The following is a 20,840-nucleotide window of genomic DNA, read 5'->3' on the forward strand; positions in this document are numbered from 1 at the left end:
ATGCTTGCCACAAACAATTGGAAATTTCACAGTCATATAAACAGATATAATTAGAAAAAACAACCAAGACAAATCTATTTACACTTAATAATTTCTCCAAAGAAAAAGATTGAGGAAATATTGCATTTTGAAAGATTCTAACCAGACCATGATGAGAATAATTCAGGAATCCCAACAAAATAACCTATTTCAAAATTGAACAGAGAATACCTTGACAATATTTAGGAGGTAGAGGGTCCAAAGAGCTATTAACAGTTAAGATCTTTTCATCCTTCCTATCTTTTCTTTACCATTATAACCATTATCATCATTACAATCAGAATCATAAGCAATGTAATATCATCATTGTAAAAAACTTGTAAAAATTGTTTTAAACTTGCAAAAAAACATTGTAATGTAATCAAAGGTAAATAAAAATTTAATAAGCAGTGCTCAACATTATTAATATGAACTATATAAAATGTTAACCGTCTTTATTTAGATTAACTAGAAAAACAAACAAAAAGCAAAGCATAAACTTGTTTACGGGAAATTCATTTGGGATGTAACCCACGGAAGCAGGGTTAAGGGAACAGTGATGGAGAAAGAGAGAATGAGGAAAAGTCAATATAAGTATGTTTTATTCAGAAGGTAATAGTGGTTCCAGTCTGCTGAGACCGCAAAGAAGTGTACAGACTATTTAATGGAACTGTCCTTAGACAGCCAGGAAGCTGGTATTCCAATAAAGTGGTTGAAGGTTGCTCCTGTGAAGGGGATGACTAATGGATAGCTTAGGGAAGAAGCTGGTTGACATTCATGGATTTCAATATGTTGACCAGGTCACTGAATGCTTCTTGTGAAGTAAATACTCACTGGTGAGACTTGAACTTAATATATAAAGATCCACGTACTTTGTGCCTACTCTAAATCAACTCACATCCTCTTTCTCACAATTCCTTGTCCCTAAATGTCCAATCTTACAGCACCTAGATCCTTGATCAAATACCCAAGTCATTTGCCACTGTTCAGGCTATGTTGATCCCAATCTCTGGTACTTCTCTCAAACAAGATGGAAAACTAAGTGTATTGTTTGTAAATATGCTCACTGGGACATTTACCATTTCCCAGTTGTCTTAAGGTCTTAAAATCTAATTGGAGAATATTATGGAACAGTAAATTTTTTTATATTCCAGTTAACATATTGAGAGAAACTTTTCTTTAAACAAAACAGGTTTTTCTTCCTCTAGCAGCCAGTTTTAGGGAACTCCCATTGGGCTGTTGGTGTGAAGTGATTGAAAAATATTGAGAGATATGTAACAGATGTAGGTGACATAGGGATCTGGGAGCTCTGTTCATGTTATTTACTTATGCTCTCTGGACCATCTTGAGCTTCCTCCCAGATACACCATTTAGTCATCAGATAGATTAATATGCTCACTTGATCTTACAATTTTGTAGACCTGAAAATACCCAAATTAAGATGAAAATATTTAACTTAGGTAACATAGTCACTTACTTACTATTTCCTGGATGCATGTTCAACTCTACAAGGTTCCAGTCACCCACCAGGAGCTGTAAGAGAACGCTAGGGGTCTGCACCACAAATTTCCTATTGATACTTCTCAGTGATTCTACCAGGATCTACCAGGAATATCTTTAGTTTTATTGTATCTTAATGGTCATAAATACCAAAGAATAAAGCACCTTGCATCACAGCCTGGACCTGTTCCAGTACCCTCTCTGAACATCATCTCCAGTCAAAGTAATCCTCGTTGCCGTCAGATCATCTATTGATCCAGTTTCACAATCATTTCATAAAAGTTTGTTTTCTACAACCACTTCTGGGATAACTATTTTTATATGGGTTCCTCTCAAATCAGAGCCTGAGATAAAAATTGAGTGCAAGTATTTTTAGGAAATGATTGTAGAAGCAGGAGTGAAGGAATGGAGAGAGTGAAATGTTATCAAGTTTGCCGCTGTAGACAATGGGGCTTGATTTTCTAAGAAATCTGAGAAGCAGAAAACGTCTTCAAATATTGCCCATCAGAAAGATAAGAGGCTGGCTCCAGTCACTGACTGGATGATGGTTTCCCTTAATCCCCTGACTATTTGGCCCTAATTCTATAAAATCTCATGGTCTATTTTAAGAATAATGATAATAATAGCAAACAAAGTCACTAGATCTTTGAGGCATAATAAGGATAGTGCAAAAGCCCTTCTCTAGTGACAAAGAAAAGGCTAAATAACACCATCTTTGAAGTCAATAGATGCCAAGACTTCAGGCCAAGGCAGAACGAAGGAAAGCATGCAGACAAGGCCATACCAATAAATTATTCTTAAATAGTGATCACAAGCCTGTATTTGGTTTATCAAATCATTCATTAAATAATAAAGTCATGCAAGTAAGCATAATGATAAATGCAGAGTTAGATCACATATGAGGAGGCAAGTGTGACAATAGATTACAAGAGATATTGAGATCAATATGCAGCATGGGCATTGGAACATGTATTTTCATCTAGAGGTCATTGGTCACAGCTTATATTTGACCCTTAGTAATTATTTTAACAGCCTAGACTTTCTTAAACTAAATACACCAGTTATTTTTCATATAAACTATATATGTAAAGCATATAAAAGTAAAGCATCTTACATTGCTTCTGGGTTCATTATGCAAACAGTTCCTGAGCACTGGCATTTGTTAATATCATCATAGGCTATCCCCATACTGAGGCTCAGTAGCTGAGCTATAATAACTGCAAGTGATTCCAAACTTATGGCTCTGGGGTGCTAGAAAAAAACCATAATAGTACATTTTAGAAGAGAATTCATTTACCTGGAGAATAACATAGTTATAAAAAATAGTCACATGATAAAATGGAATAGAGGCATCTAACACGTTAACCACAGAAGTGCCATCCATATCAGCCTAATACGTTACAAGTACCATTAGAATATAAGAAAAACAAGAAAAGTGAAATCTGAAATTTTACCAAAACATAAATGTATGGTTCATTTGGTGGCATCAGGCCAAGAAAAAAATTGCCCCAGTAAATTGTTAGTTATATATAACAATAGTTATAATTATATTTGGACTCATAAAATAAAATCTTTAAAGACACACACATGTACATATACAGTGTCAAATCATTAACAGGTTGTGTTCACTTGTAATTTAATTATTTGGAGATGATATTTCATATGAATGTTTTATACATTTTTAAAAAATCATAAATTAACCCATTGAATTAATTTACATTATAGTAATAATGACTGATGATAAAAATGCTGACTTTCCACAGTTGTTTAAAATGTATTTTCAAAACTAAAATGCCTTTATCATTTTTCTTCTTCTTCTCCTCAAAGCCCCCAGTACATAGTTGTATATTCTAGTTGTGGGTCCTTCTAGTTGTGGCAGGTGGGACGCTGCCTCAGGGTAGCCTGATGAGCGGTGCCATGTCCGCGCCCAGGATCCAAACCCGCAAAACCCTGGGCTACCAAAGCAGAGCAGGTAAACTTAACCACTTGGCCAGGAGGCCGGCCCAAGATGACATTTCTTTACATTCTTCTTGTGACAATCTCACATTGGACTTTTATTAGCCGGACCGGGCTGCCATTGCAAAATACCACAAACTGTATTGGCTTAAATAACAAAAAATTATTTTCTCACAGTTCTGGAAATTAGAGGTCCAAGATCAAGGTGTCAGCAGGACCCTCTTCCTGGCTTGTGGAAGGCTCCCTTCTCTCTGTGTCCTCACACGGGCTTTCCTCTGTGCGTGCACAGAGATAACACATCTCTGGTTCTCTTCCTCTTTTTATAAGAACATCAGTCCTATCTGATTAGGAGCCCACTCTTGCAAACTCCTTCAATGTTGATTACCTCCTTAAAGGCTTAGTCTCCAAATATAGTCACATTGGGGCTTAGGGATTCAATACATGAATTTTAGGGGGACACAATTTAGTCCATAATGTATGTAAAGTATGAAAAACTTGAAAAAGGTATGGACTGGAGTATAAGAATTTCCTACAGGATGTTGCTACAACTACTTCTGTTTCGAAAATAAAGTAATGAAATAATTAAAATTCAGCACTGGATTTTTATATATATATATAGGGAAAAAAATTACAACTAAGCAGACAAGTTTACTTGGCTAATAATACCTGCTTGGGACAACAGCTGCCAAATAATAATAACAGCAACTGACATTTTTAAAGCTTTCTTATTTGCCAATCACTAGACTGAGAAATTTGCAGCCAAGTAGTAAGTATTGATTGAGACTTCCTTTGTTGTGCAACACAGGATTACTTTCTAAAAATGTGCCTGCCATGCATGCTTTGTAAAAACTTCCAGTCTCTAATTTTAAGAATCAAGATTCTACATATGCCATTTAGATAAAGTTTGTTTAATACTGCTCACGTTTTCTAAGTTTTTGGTCTAATAAATTAATTATCCAAGTATGATTATTCCTGCCAGTAGATTTTAGTGTTTGCTTTGTGTATTTTATAGGTATTTGGTTAGGTACATATGAGTTCAGGTTTATTATGTAAAGCTAGGAAAATTTTGTTTCATCCTAAATAATGAATCAGTTCAAATTCAAAAATCTATTTTGCTGCTTTATGTTAATAGTCACGCATCAATTTTCCTTTGGAGACATATTCTGTTCTTTTTCTTACTCTTTAGGGTTAAAATTTATGTGGTATTATATATGAGCTTGAAACTAACAAAGAGCAAGCAATCTGATAATTTTTATTTTTAATAATTGAAATTAAAACATTTTTATCTATTTTGATTATTGCCCATTTGAAGTTATTAATAGCATTTTGTTTCATGTGACGGTTTCATGCCTTTTAAATAATTTAATGTGGAGTGCATAAATCTTAAGTGACTTGTTGCAGTTTTATATACATATATGTAAATACAGAATATTTACAAATATATACATTCATATACATAATTTATTTATACACATTATATGTGCATATACATATATACACACATATTTGCAAAGTGGGTGTTTGTGACACATACCTGCATAGCCACCACGTGATGTGAGATACAGAATATTTCCATAACTCAGGAAGTTCTCGTGAGCAGGTTTACAGGCATTACCTCTCCACAAAACGCAACTTCTGTTCTGACTTTTAACAATCTGGTTTACCTCTACCTACACTTTAGCTTCATAAAGATGGCATCATGAAGTAAATACTGTTTTATTTTTGGCTTCTTTTGCTCGACATATAGTTTCTGAGGTTCATCAATGTTGAATGTAACAGTAGTGGTTCTTTTCACTGCTTACATTGTATGACTATTACGAGACATGTTTATCCATTTCATGGATAGGAGGACTCAGTATTGTTAAGATGTCAATCTCCCCCAAATTGACCTAAAAGTTCAACTCAAAACCAATCAAAATCTGGGACGGCCCAGTGGCGCAGCGGTTAAGTGCACACATTCCGCTTCGGCGGCCCAGGGTTCGCCAATTGGGGGCCCGGGTGCAGACATGGCATCACTTGGCAAGCCATGCTGTGGTACGTGTCTCACATGTAGGGTAGAAGAATATGGGCACAGATGTTAGTTCAGGGCCAGTCTTCCTCAGCAAAATGAGGAGGATTGGTGGCAGATGTTAGCTCAGGGCTAATCTTCCTCAAAAAAAAAAAACAATCAAAATCCAACCAGATTTTGTTGAAGTTGACAAGCTGACTTTAAAACAGAAATGCAGAGAACTTCGAATGCCTCCTTGCAGGACATTTGATCCTGTTGAAAATGTCCACAAGACATTTGGTCTACACCCAAAGGTCCCTGATATTTGGTCCTGTCCAAAAGGTCCATAAGACATTTTGTCCATCAGACATGTTGTCCAGGCCAAAAGGTCCTTGCCATTTGGTCCTGTCCAAAATATTGGTGAGTATACTTGGTCTGTGTCAAATGCTTTTGGACAGGACCTTGGACCTTTTGGCATGGACCAAATGTCTCCATGGACATTTCAGACAGGAGCAGATACAACCAGATATCACATGTCTGCTAACTGAATATCGAAATCAGTCTGAAGGAGTAGTAGTAGGGTTTACACTAACATTTTTGATGATTTAGTATAAAGCTATGATTAAGACAATGTAGTGTTGGTGAAAGGACAAACAAGCAGACCAATGATCATAAAAGAGCCCAGAAAGCTCTAGAAATGTGATGACTTGATTTATACAACAAAGGCACCACAGTAATTCTGTGAAAGAAAAATAACCTGTTAAATGAGTGTCATGAAGCAATTGCCTACCTAATGTGACCTAAAAAATACTGGCCCCCAACTCACATCAAACACATTATTTTAATGTGGATTATAGATCTATCACCAAAAGGTAAAAACAAGCTTGTATGAGAAAATATAAAACAATAGCTTCACGACCCTAGAGTGGGCAAGAATTTCGTAAAGGTGTTCCCTTTTACGTCTAGTTTCCCAAGAGTTTTATCTTTTTCTTTTGTTGTGAATGGGTTCTAATTTTACCAAATGTATTTCAGCAGCTATTCCTTTTTTTAATATGGTAGATGATGATTGATTACCAAATGTAAAATCCCCTTGCATTCCTGGGGGAATTCCTATTTGCTCATGTCGTGTTACCATTTTGATACATTGCAGAATCCTCTTTGCTAACATATGGTTAGCATAAATCTCATTCCATACAACAAGTTGAGAAATAGCCCCTCCTTTTATATTTTCTAAAAGAATTTGTTTAACATCAGCACTAAAACTTTTGAAGACATCCTCAGGGAGGCCATCTGATCATAGAGTTTCTGGTTGGTTGTTTTTAAGGAGTCTTATTTACCAACTCAATTATACCAGTAGATCAACGGCTGTTTAGATTTTCTTTTCTATTCATTTGATACATTTTATTATTCATGAAATTTATTAATTTTATCCAAATTTATTGCCATAAGTTAGTTGAGAATATGCCTTGTCATATTTACAATGTGTGTAGGATCTGCGGTGATGGTGTCTCTTTTTTCTTTTTCTTCCTTTTTTTTTTTTTTTGAGGAAGATTAGCCCTAACTACTGCCAGTCCTCCTCTTTTTTGCTGAGGAAGCCTGGCCCTGAGCTAACATCCATGCCCTTCTTCCTCTACTTTATATGTGAGACACCTACCACAGCATGGAGTGCCAAGCAGTGCCATGTCCGCACCAGGGATTTGAACTGGCGAATCCTGGGCCGCCAAGTAGCGGATGTGTGAACTTAACCACTGCGCCACCAGGCCATCTCCTGGTGTCTCTTTTTTCAATAAATGCTTTGATAATTTGTTTTCCTTTTTTTGCGGTAGGATATCAGTTTTGCTAGGGGCTTATCATTTTCACTTAACTTTTCAAGCGATTGACTTTTGCCTTTGATTTTCTTCTTATGTGTAAGTTTTGTATTTTATTGGCAGTCAATATTATTTCTTATTATTCCTACTTTCTAGTCTTTTAATTTAATCTGCAACTATATTTTTTTGGAGTTAGATAATTTATAATCAAACTAATTTTATTTTAATTTGTACAATTAAAGCTACAAATGTACCTCTCAGCTCTGCTTTTTTGGCATCTCAGAAGTTTAGATATGCTGTATTTTAAGTGTTATTTAGTTCAAAATGAGCATTAATTTCTTGTTTCATTTGCAAGCCTTTAGAGATTTTTTAGTAATCTATTATTTAGTTCTAGTTTAAATTCGCTATGGTCAGAAAGTATTCCCTGCAAGAGTTCAATCATTTTATATTGATACTGCTGTATTTCCCATTATATTATTTATTTTGGTAAATACTCTACATTTAAAAAACAGCAAGGGGACACAAGAAATCTTTTGAAGGTGATGGATATGTTTTTGCCTTGTTTGTGGCGATGGTATCATGGATTTATGCATAAGTTAAATTCATCAAAATGCACACAAAATATATGTAAGTTTTTCTATGTTAAGTATACCTCAATAAAATTAAAAATAAAATAATAATTTGCTGCTTTTTGGCATAAGATCTTTTTAAATATGTTTTGACAAAATGAAAAATAATATTAGTGAGTTAGGTTTTTCTTCATTCTCAGATATTATTATGGATGTCCTTTTTCCTTTATTCTCTCATATTTGCTTTATATATTTTGAAGCAAAGTAATTTTGTGCATACAACATTATAATCACTGTGTCTTCCTCTTCGGTAATTCATTTTATCATCATTAAATATTCTTTATTTCTCATTACACATCTTTCTTTAAAGGCTACTACTATGGATTGCATTATATCCCCCTCAAAATCCTATATTGAAACCCTAACTCTCAATGTGTCAAATATGGGCATAAAGGTGGGGCCCTATCTGATAGAACTGTAGACTTATAAAAGGAAGAACAGATCTCTCCCTCTCTCTCTCTTTCTCTCCCCTCAGCCCCACTGCCATGTGAAGACACAGTGAAAAAGTGGCTGTCTGCAAGCTAAAAAGAGAGCTCTCACAAGATCCTGACCATGCTGGCATCCTTTTCTCAGACTTACAGCCTTCAGAATTGTAAGAAAATAAATTCGTTGTTTAATCTACCCAGTCTACGTTATTTTGCATGGCAGCCCAAGCTGACTGAGACGTCTATTTTATTTGCTATTAATATAGCCAAGGCAAATTGCTTTTGTTTAGTATTTACACGGCATAAATTTTCATTGGTTAAATTTCAAGGTACAGATTCCATTTCCATAAAGATGGAGTAAACATTTACCAGTCTCTCTCTCTCATTGCACTCAACCATAAAACCTGGGCAGAACAGAGAAAGAATTAGCAGTCAGATAGGGAAGGACAACAGAATTCAAAGTACCACTGAATTGAAAATGAGATTATCATTCTCCCTCACCACCTCTTGTCTCTCCTGGCCTGACAGCAATGTAGTCTGAATTCGGAAGTGAGCGCTGTAGTGCAGACAGAGAACCAGGAGAAATTCTCTAGTTCTGGATTGAAGACTAGAAAAGGAAACTCTTAAATCTCAGGGAGAGTGGGTAAATATGTTTATTTCTCTCCTTTCCCTTCTGTTCCCCTATACCCCATCTCCTAGATAATTTTTCCGTAGGGGAGCAGCACCAAAGTGACTAAAAGTGGGAAACCACAAAGCCAAAACTCTGAAGGCGGGACAGCTTCCTCTCCCTTTGGTGGAGCTGTCAGTTCAAGAGTTTGGGACCAAACAATGTAGTTTTCTTTTCTTTTCTCATACTCTGCTCTCCACGGCTTGGGGTCCAGAGGTGGTGCAATGACAGAAGAAGGAAAGATTCTGCCCAGGGGACTAAAAAGGGCAAACACAAGTAACTGAAACATACCAGGGAGATAGCAGAGAGATATGACTTTGGGAAACCAGTTTCTATCTATCTACCTACCTACTTATCTATCTATCTACCTATATATCTATCTATCTACCTACCTATCCATTTATGTATCCATCTATTTATATGTCCTTATCTACCATCTACATCTGTCTATCTATCTTTTTATCAACTATCGTCTGCCTATCATCATCATCATTATCATCTCTATCATGCACCTATCTTTTAATGTTTAAGTATATATTTATGTTTAAGAATTAGCCATTGCATTACTCAGGGTTCTTCAGAGAAATAGAACCCATAGCATATACATAGCGAGATTTATTATAAGGAATTGGCTCACACAATTGTGGAGGCTAGCAAGTCCAAAATCACAGGGTGGGCTGGCAGCCTGGAGACCCAGGACAGCCAATGATGCAGTTCTAGTCTGAACGCCAGCAGCCTGGAGACTTAGAAAAGCTGATAGTGCAGAGGAAGTCTGAAGGCAGCCTGCTAATAATTCCATCATGCTTGGGGAATGCCATCTTTGTGTTCGATTCGGGCCTTCAACTGATTGGATGAGGCCCATCCACATTATGGTCGGTAATGTGCTTTACTCAGATTTCACTGATTTAAATATTAATCTCATCAAAAACTTTCCAAAATGACATATAAAATTAACCATCACAAGCATCTCTCAAACTTCACAGGTTCAGGTTCAAAATAAAACTCTCCACCCTTCCATTGCCCCTCTGCTTCCAAATCTTTCCCCACCTTTCCCTATCTAGTTTTCCAAGACAAATCTTAGGCATAATCATTGATTTTTTCATCATACATGCTATGTATCTGTTAAGTTAGCAAGTCCTATATGTTCTGTTTTCATAACATATACCAGATAAAATCTGCTTCTCACATATCCAAGAATAAAACACCAGTTTATATCATTCATCTATGCTTGTCTCCTAACTGGGCTCCTAGCCTAGGATCTTCACTCCTCTACAATTAGTTTTCCATAGGGCAACTAGGGAAATATTTCTCTCTGGTTTAAAATCTTCCAGTGCCTCTTCAATGAAAAGAGAATAAAATCCAAAACTGTTTACCAAGATCTGTAAGGCCTTAAATAATTAGACTCTTGCTTACTTCAACAATCTTAATATTTTCCCAATCATCTTGTTCATGACATTCAATTCTATCAGAAAGCTCTTGAATCTGACAATCTTTCTCATGATCTCTGATTTCCAAGACCTTGCCATGACTGCCTTTGACTCATCATTCATGCCTCCTCATAAATATCTTCTCCTCAAAGTTTTTCCCTGTTCTCCCTGGCTAAAATAGTCTACTCCACATTCCATCAAATTTTACCATAATATCTTAATGTATCTTCTTATTAGCAAATGCCATTAACTGAAGTAATATAAATGTCATTATTTTACTGATGTTAATCAATTTTCTAAGTTTAAATGATCCTTCTTTCTTTGGATAAGATCACTTTGGTCATGGTCTATTATCTTTATAAACTGCTGGATTCAGTTGGTTAGTATTCTGATTTATAATTTCTACCTCTCCTCTAAGTTTGCAAATAAATTAGCCTCTAATTTCCTTTTGTGTAGCATCATTTGATATTATTATTGTTATTATGGTATTTCTGACTTCCAAGTTTGTGTTTTCTCTTTTTCTATGCTCTATAAATGTATGAGATTAAAATATTCAATTCCCTAGAAATTGTGTAGAATGCACCCCTAAAAGCATTGTTTGTTCCTTGTAAGAAGACTTTTAAATAATAAATTAATTTCTTGAATACTGTTATTCTGAATTTCTAGTTCTTCTTGTGTAGTTTTAGTAAATGATGGGGTCTTATTAACAATGTACTATTTGTCTAAGTTTTCAAATTTAAGTTATAAGTTGTTCTATCTCCTTAATGCTATCTCTATCTGTAGTTCCCTATTATTTTTATAAGTTTATTAGTGTATTTCTACTCTATTTTATAAAAACTAGCTTTGCCAGAAATATGCTTGTTTTCAGTTTTTTTAAAAGCCTAATATCCTTTTTAAGTATCTCTATTCTACCCATAATCTGTCTTTCATTGATTTCTGCTTTGATCTTATGTCATGCCTTCCACATGTTTCAGTTTTATTTTGTTTTCACACATTTTAGATTGGATAATTAGCTCACTGATTTTCAGTTTTGTTTATTTTCTGCAAAATTCATTAGATACTAGTTTCCTTAATTATTCTGCCTTTACTCCCCCACTCCTCAAATTTTATCGTGAATTATTTTAGTAATATCTTTAGATATTTAAATTTCCCATCACGATCTCTCCTATATTTCAACAATGTCTTTGGCTTAAAGTTTATTACGAATACTTGATTTTAATTTTATTTTTTATTTTTGTTTAGTATATGACTAGAAGTGACTTGGCAACTTGTCAAAAATCATTTGATTATATACATCCTAATGTATTTTTAGATTTCTTTTTTTGTTACATTGATCAGTTTATCTACACTGTAATATCTTAATTACTGTAGTGTTACAAGGAATTTATATCTTCAACTTTTCCTAAATTTCCAAACTTGCTTTATCTATTTTCTCCTTTATGTTTATATTTAAGATTTTAGTATCAGCTTATCAATTTTTACCAAAAAAAGTCTGATGAGATTTTGATCAGGACTGCATTGACATCTCTACAATATTATAAAGGACAATTGAATTTTATATGAAAGGGACAACACTTCAACAAAATTCTGTGTAGATTACATCGTGTTCACCACCCGAAAACTAATTATAGTCCATCCCCTCACATGTGAGCCTCATCACCCCTTTTGCCTTCCTCCCTCCCCCTTCCCCTGTGGTAACCACCAATCCAATCTCCATAGAGAAGATGTGGTATTTATACACGAGGGACTACTACTCAGCCATAAGAAATGATGAAATACGGCCATTTGTGACAACATGGATGGACCTTGAGGGTGTTATGCTGAGTGAAATAAGTCAGAGGGAGAAAGTCAAATACCATATAATCTCAATCATAAGAGGAGGTAAAAACAATGACCAAAAAATAGCAATTTTTCTTTATAATATTTTCATTTCATTGTTGGTGTGCATCTTAATCCTCTTTTTTGTAATTTTCACGTGGCTTTTCATCTGATAACCCATTTTCTTCCCCTCCTGCCACATTTTGCAGCATAAGGAATCATGAGGAGACTCCAGGAAGGAGTTCTTGGCAAAGGCACCTAGTTGAACTGCTAGTGGCTGGAGACAGTGTTCTGTGAATATATATTCTGAAATTTGTCTCTGTTGTGTAGTGTGTTTTCTTCTGAAGTTTAATACTCAGGATCTACATAGTCCATGAACTGAGGTCGACAGATAACATGTCTGGTTATTGTAATGCATAAAATCTTTGAGGCCAAGAACTAGCTTGTGTCAGTTTCTGTGAGCCAGCATACTTGTATCAGGACAGGTGAGCAGATGAGCGCAGACATCAGAAATATCCTGCTGCTTATTCTTACTTGCCTCTGTTCACCCCAAAACTACCTGGGGTTATGGTTTCACCTATAAACTGTTAGAGTAGCATTGGAAGAGTATAGTTCCTAGATCTTATTCCACAGCCCTGAGGCATTAGGTAGGCAGGGTGGTGGGTGTTTAAACATCAGAGGGCACAGCTTCAAGTGTTTTCCTCAACAGCTCATTCAGGTGAACACTGGCTGCTGCTGATGTTTCCGGTGAAAGGTCAGGCAATGCTTAGCACAATGAAGCATGGAGAATAAAGAATACTAGAAAAGCTCATCTCTGACTGTCCTCTCACTACAGAGGCCACTGCCCTCTGCCCATGAGCCACACACTTTCCAATCAACAACGGCATTCGCTTTCCCTTGGTAGTTACCAAGAGAAGAATGAGTTCTGCTCTCATTTTTGTTAATCAATGAAGGTCCTGCTCTATATGTCTTAAGATTTTTCAATGTTGTATGTGACTGGGTAAATTAGGCAAATTCCACCTTTTGAAACTAGTGTTAATCTGAAAACAAGAAATCAGTTCAAGATGCAAAGCGTTTATTTGGAATCAAAGAATTGCAATTTGTAAAAGTAAAGTGTACCAAGCTGTCAGGTGAGTCTGCTTTTATTAAGGTTTAGGAGGAACCAGGAAGGGTTGATTTGAACCCTCATGGGAGAAGGACAATAGTTCGAGGGTGTGGCAGTTTCTCCTTGGCTGCAAGCAGTGATTAGTGCCTTGTTACTGGGGCAGGGAGGGATCTTCCTTCCTCGTCAAAGCAGGAGATAAAAGTCCCCTGCGATTAATGTTCCTCCTTGTCAAAATAATTCTAATCTTCTTTCTTCCTAGGGTTACACAGGCTGGTACATCAGGGAGAGCCTTCCCTTCAGGGCTTCCTGACTCCATTTTAATGAGGTTTCCTTTATTCATTTTCACACTAGGTAATGACTTGCCCATAAATATAAGCCATATTTTCCAAACTATGATTTCTGAATTTTAAAAATGAAATTTGTGTCTCCATTTGATAGATTCATCTGTTTATATCCTCACTTAGCTTCTCTTGTTCACTGAAACAAGTATTGTGCATTGCCTCCCTCAAACTCCAGCAGACATACAAAAAATTTTAAAAGTCAAGTTCACTATGTCAGAATACCCATAGCATTATGAAATAGGGGCAAAAACATAGCAATTTTAAATACACTAAGATTTTCTACTAAGATAATGCTGATTAGGACATTTGATTCTGTTATTCTTCACCTATGCCCCACAAACCACTTCAAGGCAACTGATAAATAGTTTAAAAAGTTTTTTTTTTTTTAAAGATTGGTACCTGAGCTAACAACTGTTGCCAATCTCTTTTTTTTTCTTTTCTCCTTTATCTTCCCATACCCCCCATACATAGTTGTATATTTTTAGTTGCAGGTCCTTCTAGTTGTGGGATGTGGGACACCACCTCACCGTGGCCTGATGAGCAGTTCCATGTCCGTGCCCAGGATCCAAACCCTGGGCCGCCGCAGCAGAGCACGCAAACTTAACCACTCGGCCATGGAGCCAGCCCCTAAAAAGTTTTATTTTAATCTGGTTCATAATTATGTTAGCTACATAAATTTTTTAAAAATTCAAAATTTAAGCTCGAAATTAAAATAAATTAGTGATTATATATTGAGTATATGAAAAATTCATGAGGATTTTATAAGACTAAAATACATCACAGTCTTAACTTTTTAAAAAGGATATTTTGAATTCATGAGAGGAAAATGGTAAAAATTTTATATGTATTAAGTTTGATTAAGACTTCTTATAGGTCAAACATTTCTATCAGCAACAGAGACAAAGAACCCTAGAATCACCATGCAAATTTTAACATACTTAGAAATAATAAAATAAGAAAATATTTAACTATATATTAATCTAAATAGCATTCTATTTATACATCTTAGCCAAGCAAATTAAACCATACCATACCAGAGCAACAGCTCCTCCATACTGTCTCTCGCATATCTTCCCATGAAAGGTTGCACCAATATAATTTGACTTTTCTCTGTAACTTAAGTTTTAAAAAAGGATCATAATCAAATAATTATGTAAAATTAAGCACAATTAATATTGAATTTGCCTAATACAATGTTTTGTTTTGTGCGCTTATATAATAAATTCATAGATCTTTCCACCCCCATTAGGGTAACAAATCATAAGAAGTGACTGTGTCAGCTTCTGTTGAAAACAGTAGATTTAAAAACAAATATTAGAAAATGTATTCTCATATGGAATTTTTAGAAAATAACAAAGATTTTTTTTGTATGTAGTGTTTTTTAAAAATTAAAGTAATTCCTAAAATATCAAAATAATAAATAAAATTCCTTAAGATTAGAGTGCTAAGGTAATGTAGTTGATAAATGGGCAGAGTCACCTTATGAACTGAAGGCTCCCCTTAAGTAGATAGAATTAGTCTGGCACAGCCATGCAAAAGTGCGGCATATTTGTAGGACAGAAAATAATTTGAAACATTATAATTATATATATATGAATTTTATGTAATATAATAATATATAATATATAGGTCCTGAATATTGATAAGAGAAAACAAAGAGCTTATATAATAAAGAAGAGGCTTATATTTTTAAAAATGCAGCACAATATGAATATGGCACATTAGAGATATTAAAATATACCATAGTGTTTTGATTTCCTTGTTATTTTTGTTATTATTTTATGGAAAAAAAGCATAAAAAGAAGCTCAAGTTACTATATTCATAGCATTCAGGTATGTTTCTTCAGATAGATATTTTTACCATTGTATGTATAGTTAGGGACATTTAATGATATATACTCTAAGAAGGCATATGGTAACAAAATTGAAGGAGTGAGGTGTAACTACAAACAATAAATAGACTACAGTACTACAAAAAATAAATAGAATAATTGATATCAATATTTCTGCCATAAGACCTGTGTTGTAAAAACTAATATTCACATGATGTTGTATGTAAGAAAAAATGGCACAAGATTTTTTTCCCTAAAAGCTTGACATCCTGATGATATCCATATCAAATTGGATATGTTTTCTTTGTGTAAGATTTAGTAATGCCAAGATATGCTTACACGAGTAAAAGTGCCACATCATGCGGACGTAAAACAAGATAGGATCTTTTCCATTTTAAAAATCTGTGTAATAATTCATTAGCATCTCCGGTTACTGAAATTTTGTTTTCATCTATCCAAAGTTCCAATGAAGATAGAATTATTGTAACATTAAATGAAGTAAAGATCTAAAATAGGAAACATCGAGAAAATATATTCAAACATCATGGTTTAAATAAATTTGGTAATTTATCTGTGAAAATAAACATTATACTGATGGCAAATATTAAACAACTGAACTGTAAGTCTAGATTGGCTCTTATAAAGTATATTAGTAAGTAATAAATACTGCTAATAAAACAATAATTAACATTTTGAAATGCTTATACTTAAGCAAGCTCCATTCAAGTGCTTTATTTAATCTAATCTGCACAATAATCTAAATGGGTATATACAGTTCCTGTTATTCCTATTAAACAGTTAGAAAACTGAAATTTAAAATGGTTGTATGACTTTCCCTATTTCACATAACATGTGTATTCAGGCAGTGTCATAAAAGGAAGTATTAGAATTATTTAAGTAACACAAGTGAATGCAAAAGTACTAAAAAGTGAACACTTACGGCATTGGTCAGTCCAACCAACTGGAAAACTTTTTGAGTGACAATAGCTGTATCAGAACCCAGATGACTATACTGAAAAAGATAACTTTCTTTTAGTCCTATATATATGTTGCTTAATATTTAATGACTACTACGCTGTCTAAAATTTGATATAATGAGTTAAGAAATTTTTTAAATTACCAATTTATTAGTTTTTAAACATTATTTATTATTATAGAAATAAAATATACATTCAGTGTGGAAAATAGAAAATCTAAAAAATTCCAGAGAAACACCACAAATTCTTTCAAAGGTAGAAGAGGAGGGAACATTTCCAAATTCATTTTGTGAGAATCAGAATTACCCTGCTACCAAAATCAGACAGGGACATGACAAGAAGAGAAAATTATAAACCAATATCCCTCATGAACATAGGTGCAAAAATCCTCAAGAAAATATGGGCAGACAGAACTCAACAGCACAGTCAGAGGATCACACACCATGATCGAGTGGAATTTATTGTAGGGATGCAAAGATGGTTCAAGTCAGTCAGTGTGATACATCACATTAACAATATAAAGAATAAAGATTCTATGATCATATCAATGATGCAGTAAAAGCATTTAACAAAATTCAACATCCTTTCATGATAAAACTCAATAAATTGGTTATAGAGGGAACGTATCTGAACATAATAAAGGCTACATATGACAAACCCACAGCCAACTTCATGCTCAATGGTGAAAAGGTGAAAGCTTTTCCTCTAAGATCAAGAACAAGATAAGACTGGTCACTCTCACCACTTTTTTGTTTATTTCTTTTTAATTATTTATTGAGGTCATAATGGTTTACAATATTGTGTAATTTCAGGTGCATATTATTATATATCATTTTCTTTACAGGCTGCATCGTGCTCACTACCAATAGTCTAGTTTTTATGTGTCATCATACATATGTGCCCCTTTACCCCTTTCACCCTCCCCCCAACTCCCTCCCCCTTTGGTAAACACTAATCTGTTCTCTTTATCCTTCTGTGTGTGTTTATCTTCTACGTATGAGTGAAATCATATGGTGTTGTCTTTCTCGTTTCACTTAACATAATACCCTCAAGGTAGGGACCATGTTGTTGCAAATGAACAATTTTGTCTTTTTTATGGCTGAGTAGTATTCCATATATATATATGGAATTGCTTGGGTTGCTTCCATGTCTTGGCTATCATGAATAATGCTACAGTGAACATAGGGGTGCATAAATCTCTTTGAATTGTTGATTTCAAGTTCTTTGGATAAATACCCAGTAGTAGGATAGCTGGATCATATGGTATTTCTATTTTTAATTTTTTGAGAAATCTCTATCCTATTTTCCATAGTGGCTGCAGCAGTTTGCATTCCCACCAGCAGTGTATGAGTTCCTTTTTCCCCACATTCTCTCCAAAATTTATTTTTTTTGTCTTGTTAATTATAACCATTCTCGCAGGTGTAAGGTGAGAACTCATTGTGGTTTTCATTTGCATTTCCCTAATAATTAGTGATGTTGAACAGTTTTTCATATGCCTGTTGGCAATCTGTATATCTTCTTTGGAAAATTGTCTGTTCAGATCCTTTGCTATTTTTTGATCAGGTTGTTTGTTTTTTTGTTGTTGAGTTGTATGAGTTCTCTATATATTCTGAAAATTAACCTGTTGTCAGACATATAATTTGAAAATATTTTCTCCCAGTTTGTGGGTTGTCTTTTCATTTTGTTCATGGTTTCCTTTGCCTTGCAGAATCTTTTTAGTCTGATGTAGTTCCATTTGTTGATTTTTTCTTTTGTTTCCCTTGCCTGCTTAGACATGGTACTTGAAAGTATACTGCTAAGACTGATATCAAAGAGTGTACTGCCTTTGTTTTCTTTTAGATGTTTTATGGTTTCGGGTCTTACATTTAAATCTTTAATCCATTTTGAGTGGATTTTTGTATATGTTGTAATATAATAGTCTACCGTCATTCTTTTGCATGTGGCTGTCCAGTTTTCCCAACACCATTTATTGAAGAGAATTTCCTTTCTCCAATGTATGTTCTTGGCTCCTTTGTTGAAGATTAGCTATCCATAAATGTGTGGTAGTATTTCTGAGCTTTCAATTCTGTTCCATTGATTGGTGGGTCTGCTTTTGTGCCAGTACCATGTTATTTTGATTACTAGAATTTTGTACTATATTTTGAAGTCAGGAATTGTGATCCCTCCAGCTTTGTTCTTTTTTCTCAGGATTGCTTTGGCTATTTGGGGTCTTTTGTTGTTCCATATAAATTTTAGGATTCTTTGTTCTATTTCCATGAAGAATGTCATTGGGATTCTGATTGGTATTGCATTAAATCTGTAGATTGCTTTAGGTAGTATGGACATTTTAACTATGTTTATTCTTCCAATCCAAGAGCATGGAATATTTTTCCATTTCCTTATGTCTTCTTCAGTTTCTTTCAAATCGATTTTTTTCAACAATGTCTTATAGTTTTCAGTGTATAGGTCTTTCACCTCCTTGGTTAAGTTTATTCCTAGATGTTTTATTCTTTTTTTGTGATTGTAAATGGGATCGTATTCTTTTGCGTGTGTGTAAGGAAGATTGGCCCCAACCTAACATCTGTTGCCAATCTTCCTCTTTTTGCTTGAGAAAGATTTTCATTGAGCTAATATCTCACCAGTCTTCCTCTATTTTATGTGGGATGCCATCACAGCATGGCTTGACAAACAGTGCTAAATCCATGCCCAAGATCCAAATCTGCAAAACCTGGGTTGCCAAGCAGAGTGTGTGAACTTAATCACTATGCTACAGGGCCTGCCTCAATGGGATTGTGTTCTTGACTTCTCTGTCTCCTAGTTCTTTATTAGTATATAGAGATGCAACTGATTTTTGTAAGTTGATTTTGTACCCTGAAACTTTGCTATTGTTGTTAATTATTTCTAATAGTTTCTGCCAGATTCTTCAGGGTTTTCCATATGTAGAATCATGTCATCCAGAAACAGTCAGAGTTTTACTTCTTCTTTTTCAATTAGGTTTCCTTTTATTTATTTTTCTTGTCTAATTGCTCTGGCAAAAACCTCAAGTCACTCTCACCACTTTTACTCAATGTAGTATTGAAAGTCCTAGCCAGGGCAAATAGGCAAGAAAAAGAAATAAAAGGTATACAAATTGGAAAGTAGAAGTAAAACTGTCACTACTTGCAGAAGACAAGATATTATATATAGAAAACCCTAGAGACTCCACCAAAAAACTGTTAGAACTAATTTAAAAATTCAGTAAATTTGCAGGCTATAAAATCAATATGCAAATATCTGTTGCATTTCTTTATACTAGTAACAAAATATCAGAAAGAGAAATTAAGAAAACAATCCCATTTAAAATTGCATCAAAAAGAATCTTATATTACACACCTATCTTACACCAAACATAAAATATCTAATAATAAATTTAATGAAGGAAATGAAAGACCTGTATAATGAAAACTATAAGACATTGATGAAAGAAATTAAAGAAGACACAAACGAATGGAAAGATATTCTGTGTTCATGGATTAGAAGAATTAATATTATTAAAATTTAAAAGCAATCTACAGATTCAGTGCAATCTGTAACAAAATTCCAATAGCATTTTTCACAGAAATAGAACAAATAGCCCTAAAATTTGTAGGGAATCACAAAATACCTCGAATAGCCAAAGCAAATTTGAGAAAGAACAAAGCTGGAGGCATCATGATCCCTGCTTTCAAACTATAGTAATTGAAACAGTATGGTATTGTCATAAAAGCAGACACATGGATCAATGGAGTGGAATAGAAAGCTCAGAAATAAACACATGCATAATGGTCAAATAATTTACAACAAAGGAGCCAGCAAAATACAATGGAGAAAGGTAAGTCTCTTTAATAAATGATGTTGGGAAAACTAGAAAGCCACATACAAAAGAATGAAACGGGCCACTATCTTACACCATACAAAAAAATTAACTCAAAATGGATTAAAGCCTTCAATATAAGACCTGAAACCATAAAACTCCTAGAAGAAAACACAGGTGGAAAGCTTCCCATCAGGTGTCGATGACTTTTTGGATTTGACACAGAAAGCAAAGGCAACAAAAGCAAAATTAATCAAGTGGGACTACAACACACTAAAGAACAAATGAAATTTTCAACAAAATGAAAAGGCAACCTACTGAATGGCAGAAAATATTTCCAAATCATATCTATGATAAGGGGCTAATATCCAAAATATATAAAGAACACATATGACTCAAAAGCAAAAAAAGCAAACAATTTGATTAAAAATGGGCAGAGGATCTGAATAAATATTTTTCCAAAGAAGACATAGAGATGGCCAACAGGTACAAGGAAAGATGCTCAACATCATTAATCATCAGAAAAATGCAAATCAAAA

The 20,840-nt window shown here is 34.4% G+C and overlaps 1 protein-coding gene across 4 annotated transcripts in view; it reads right to left on the reverse strand.

Moving 5' to 3' along the window:
• The window catches only part of LOC103541927 (disintegrin and metalloproteinase domain-containing protein 2), a 134,001-nt gene that overhangs the window by 59,272 nt on the left and 53,889 nt on the right, over positions 1–20,840 (reverse strand). For all 4 annotated transcript variants that reach the window (XR_011534412.1, XR_011534411.1, XM_070599078.1 and 1 more), the window contains exons 8-11: positions 16,454–16,525; positions 15,853–16,019; positions 14,716–14,797; positions 2,633–2,769 (exon numbers count right to left, since the gene is read on the reverse strand). Coding sequence is in view for 2 of the 4 variants with exons in the window: in XM_070599078.1 (XP_070455179.1) it covers positions 2,633–2,769; positions 14,716–14,797; positions 15,853–16,019; positions 16,454–16,525 (458 nt within the window). In the remaining 2 variants the exon portion in view is untranslated. The remainder of the gene's footprint in view (positions 1–2,632; positions 2,770–14,715; positions 14,798–15,852; positions 16,020–16,453; positions 16,526–20,840) is intronic.

The sequence above is a fragment of the Equus przewalskii genome, chromosome 28, assembly GCF_037783145.1.
Source record: "Equus przewalskii isolate Varuska chromosome 28, EquPr2, whole genome shotgun sequence".
Lineage (NCBI taxonomy): Eukaryota > Metazoa > Chordata > Mammalia > Perissodactyla > Equidae > Equus > Equus przewalskii.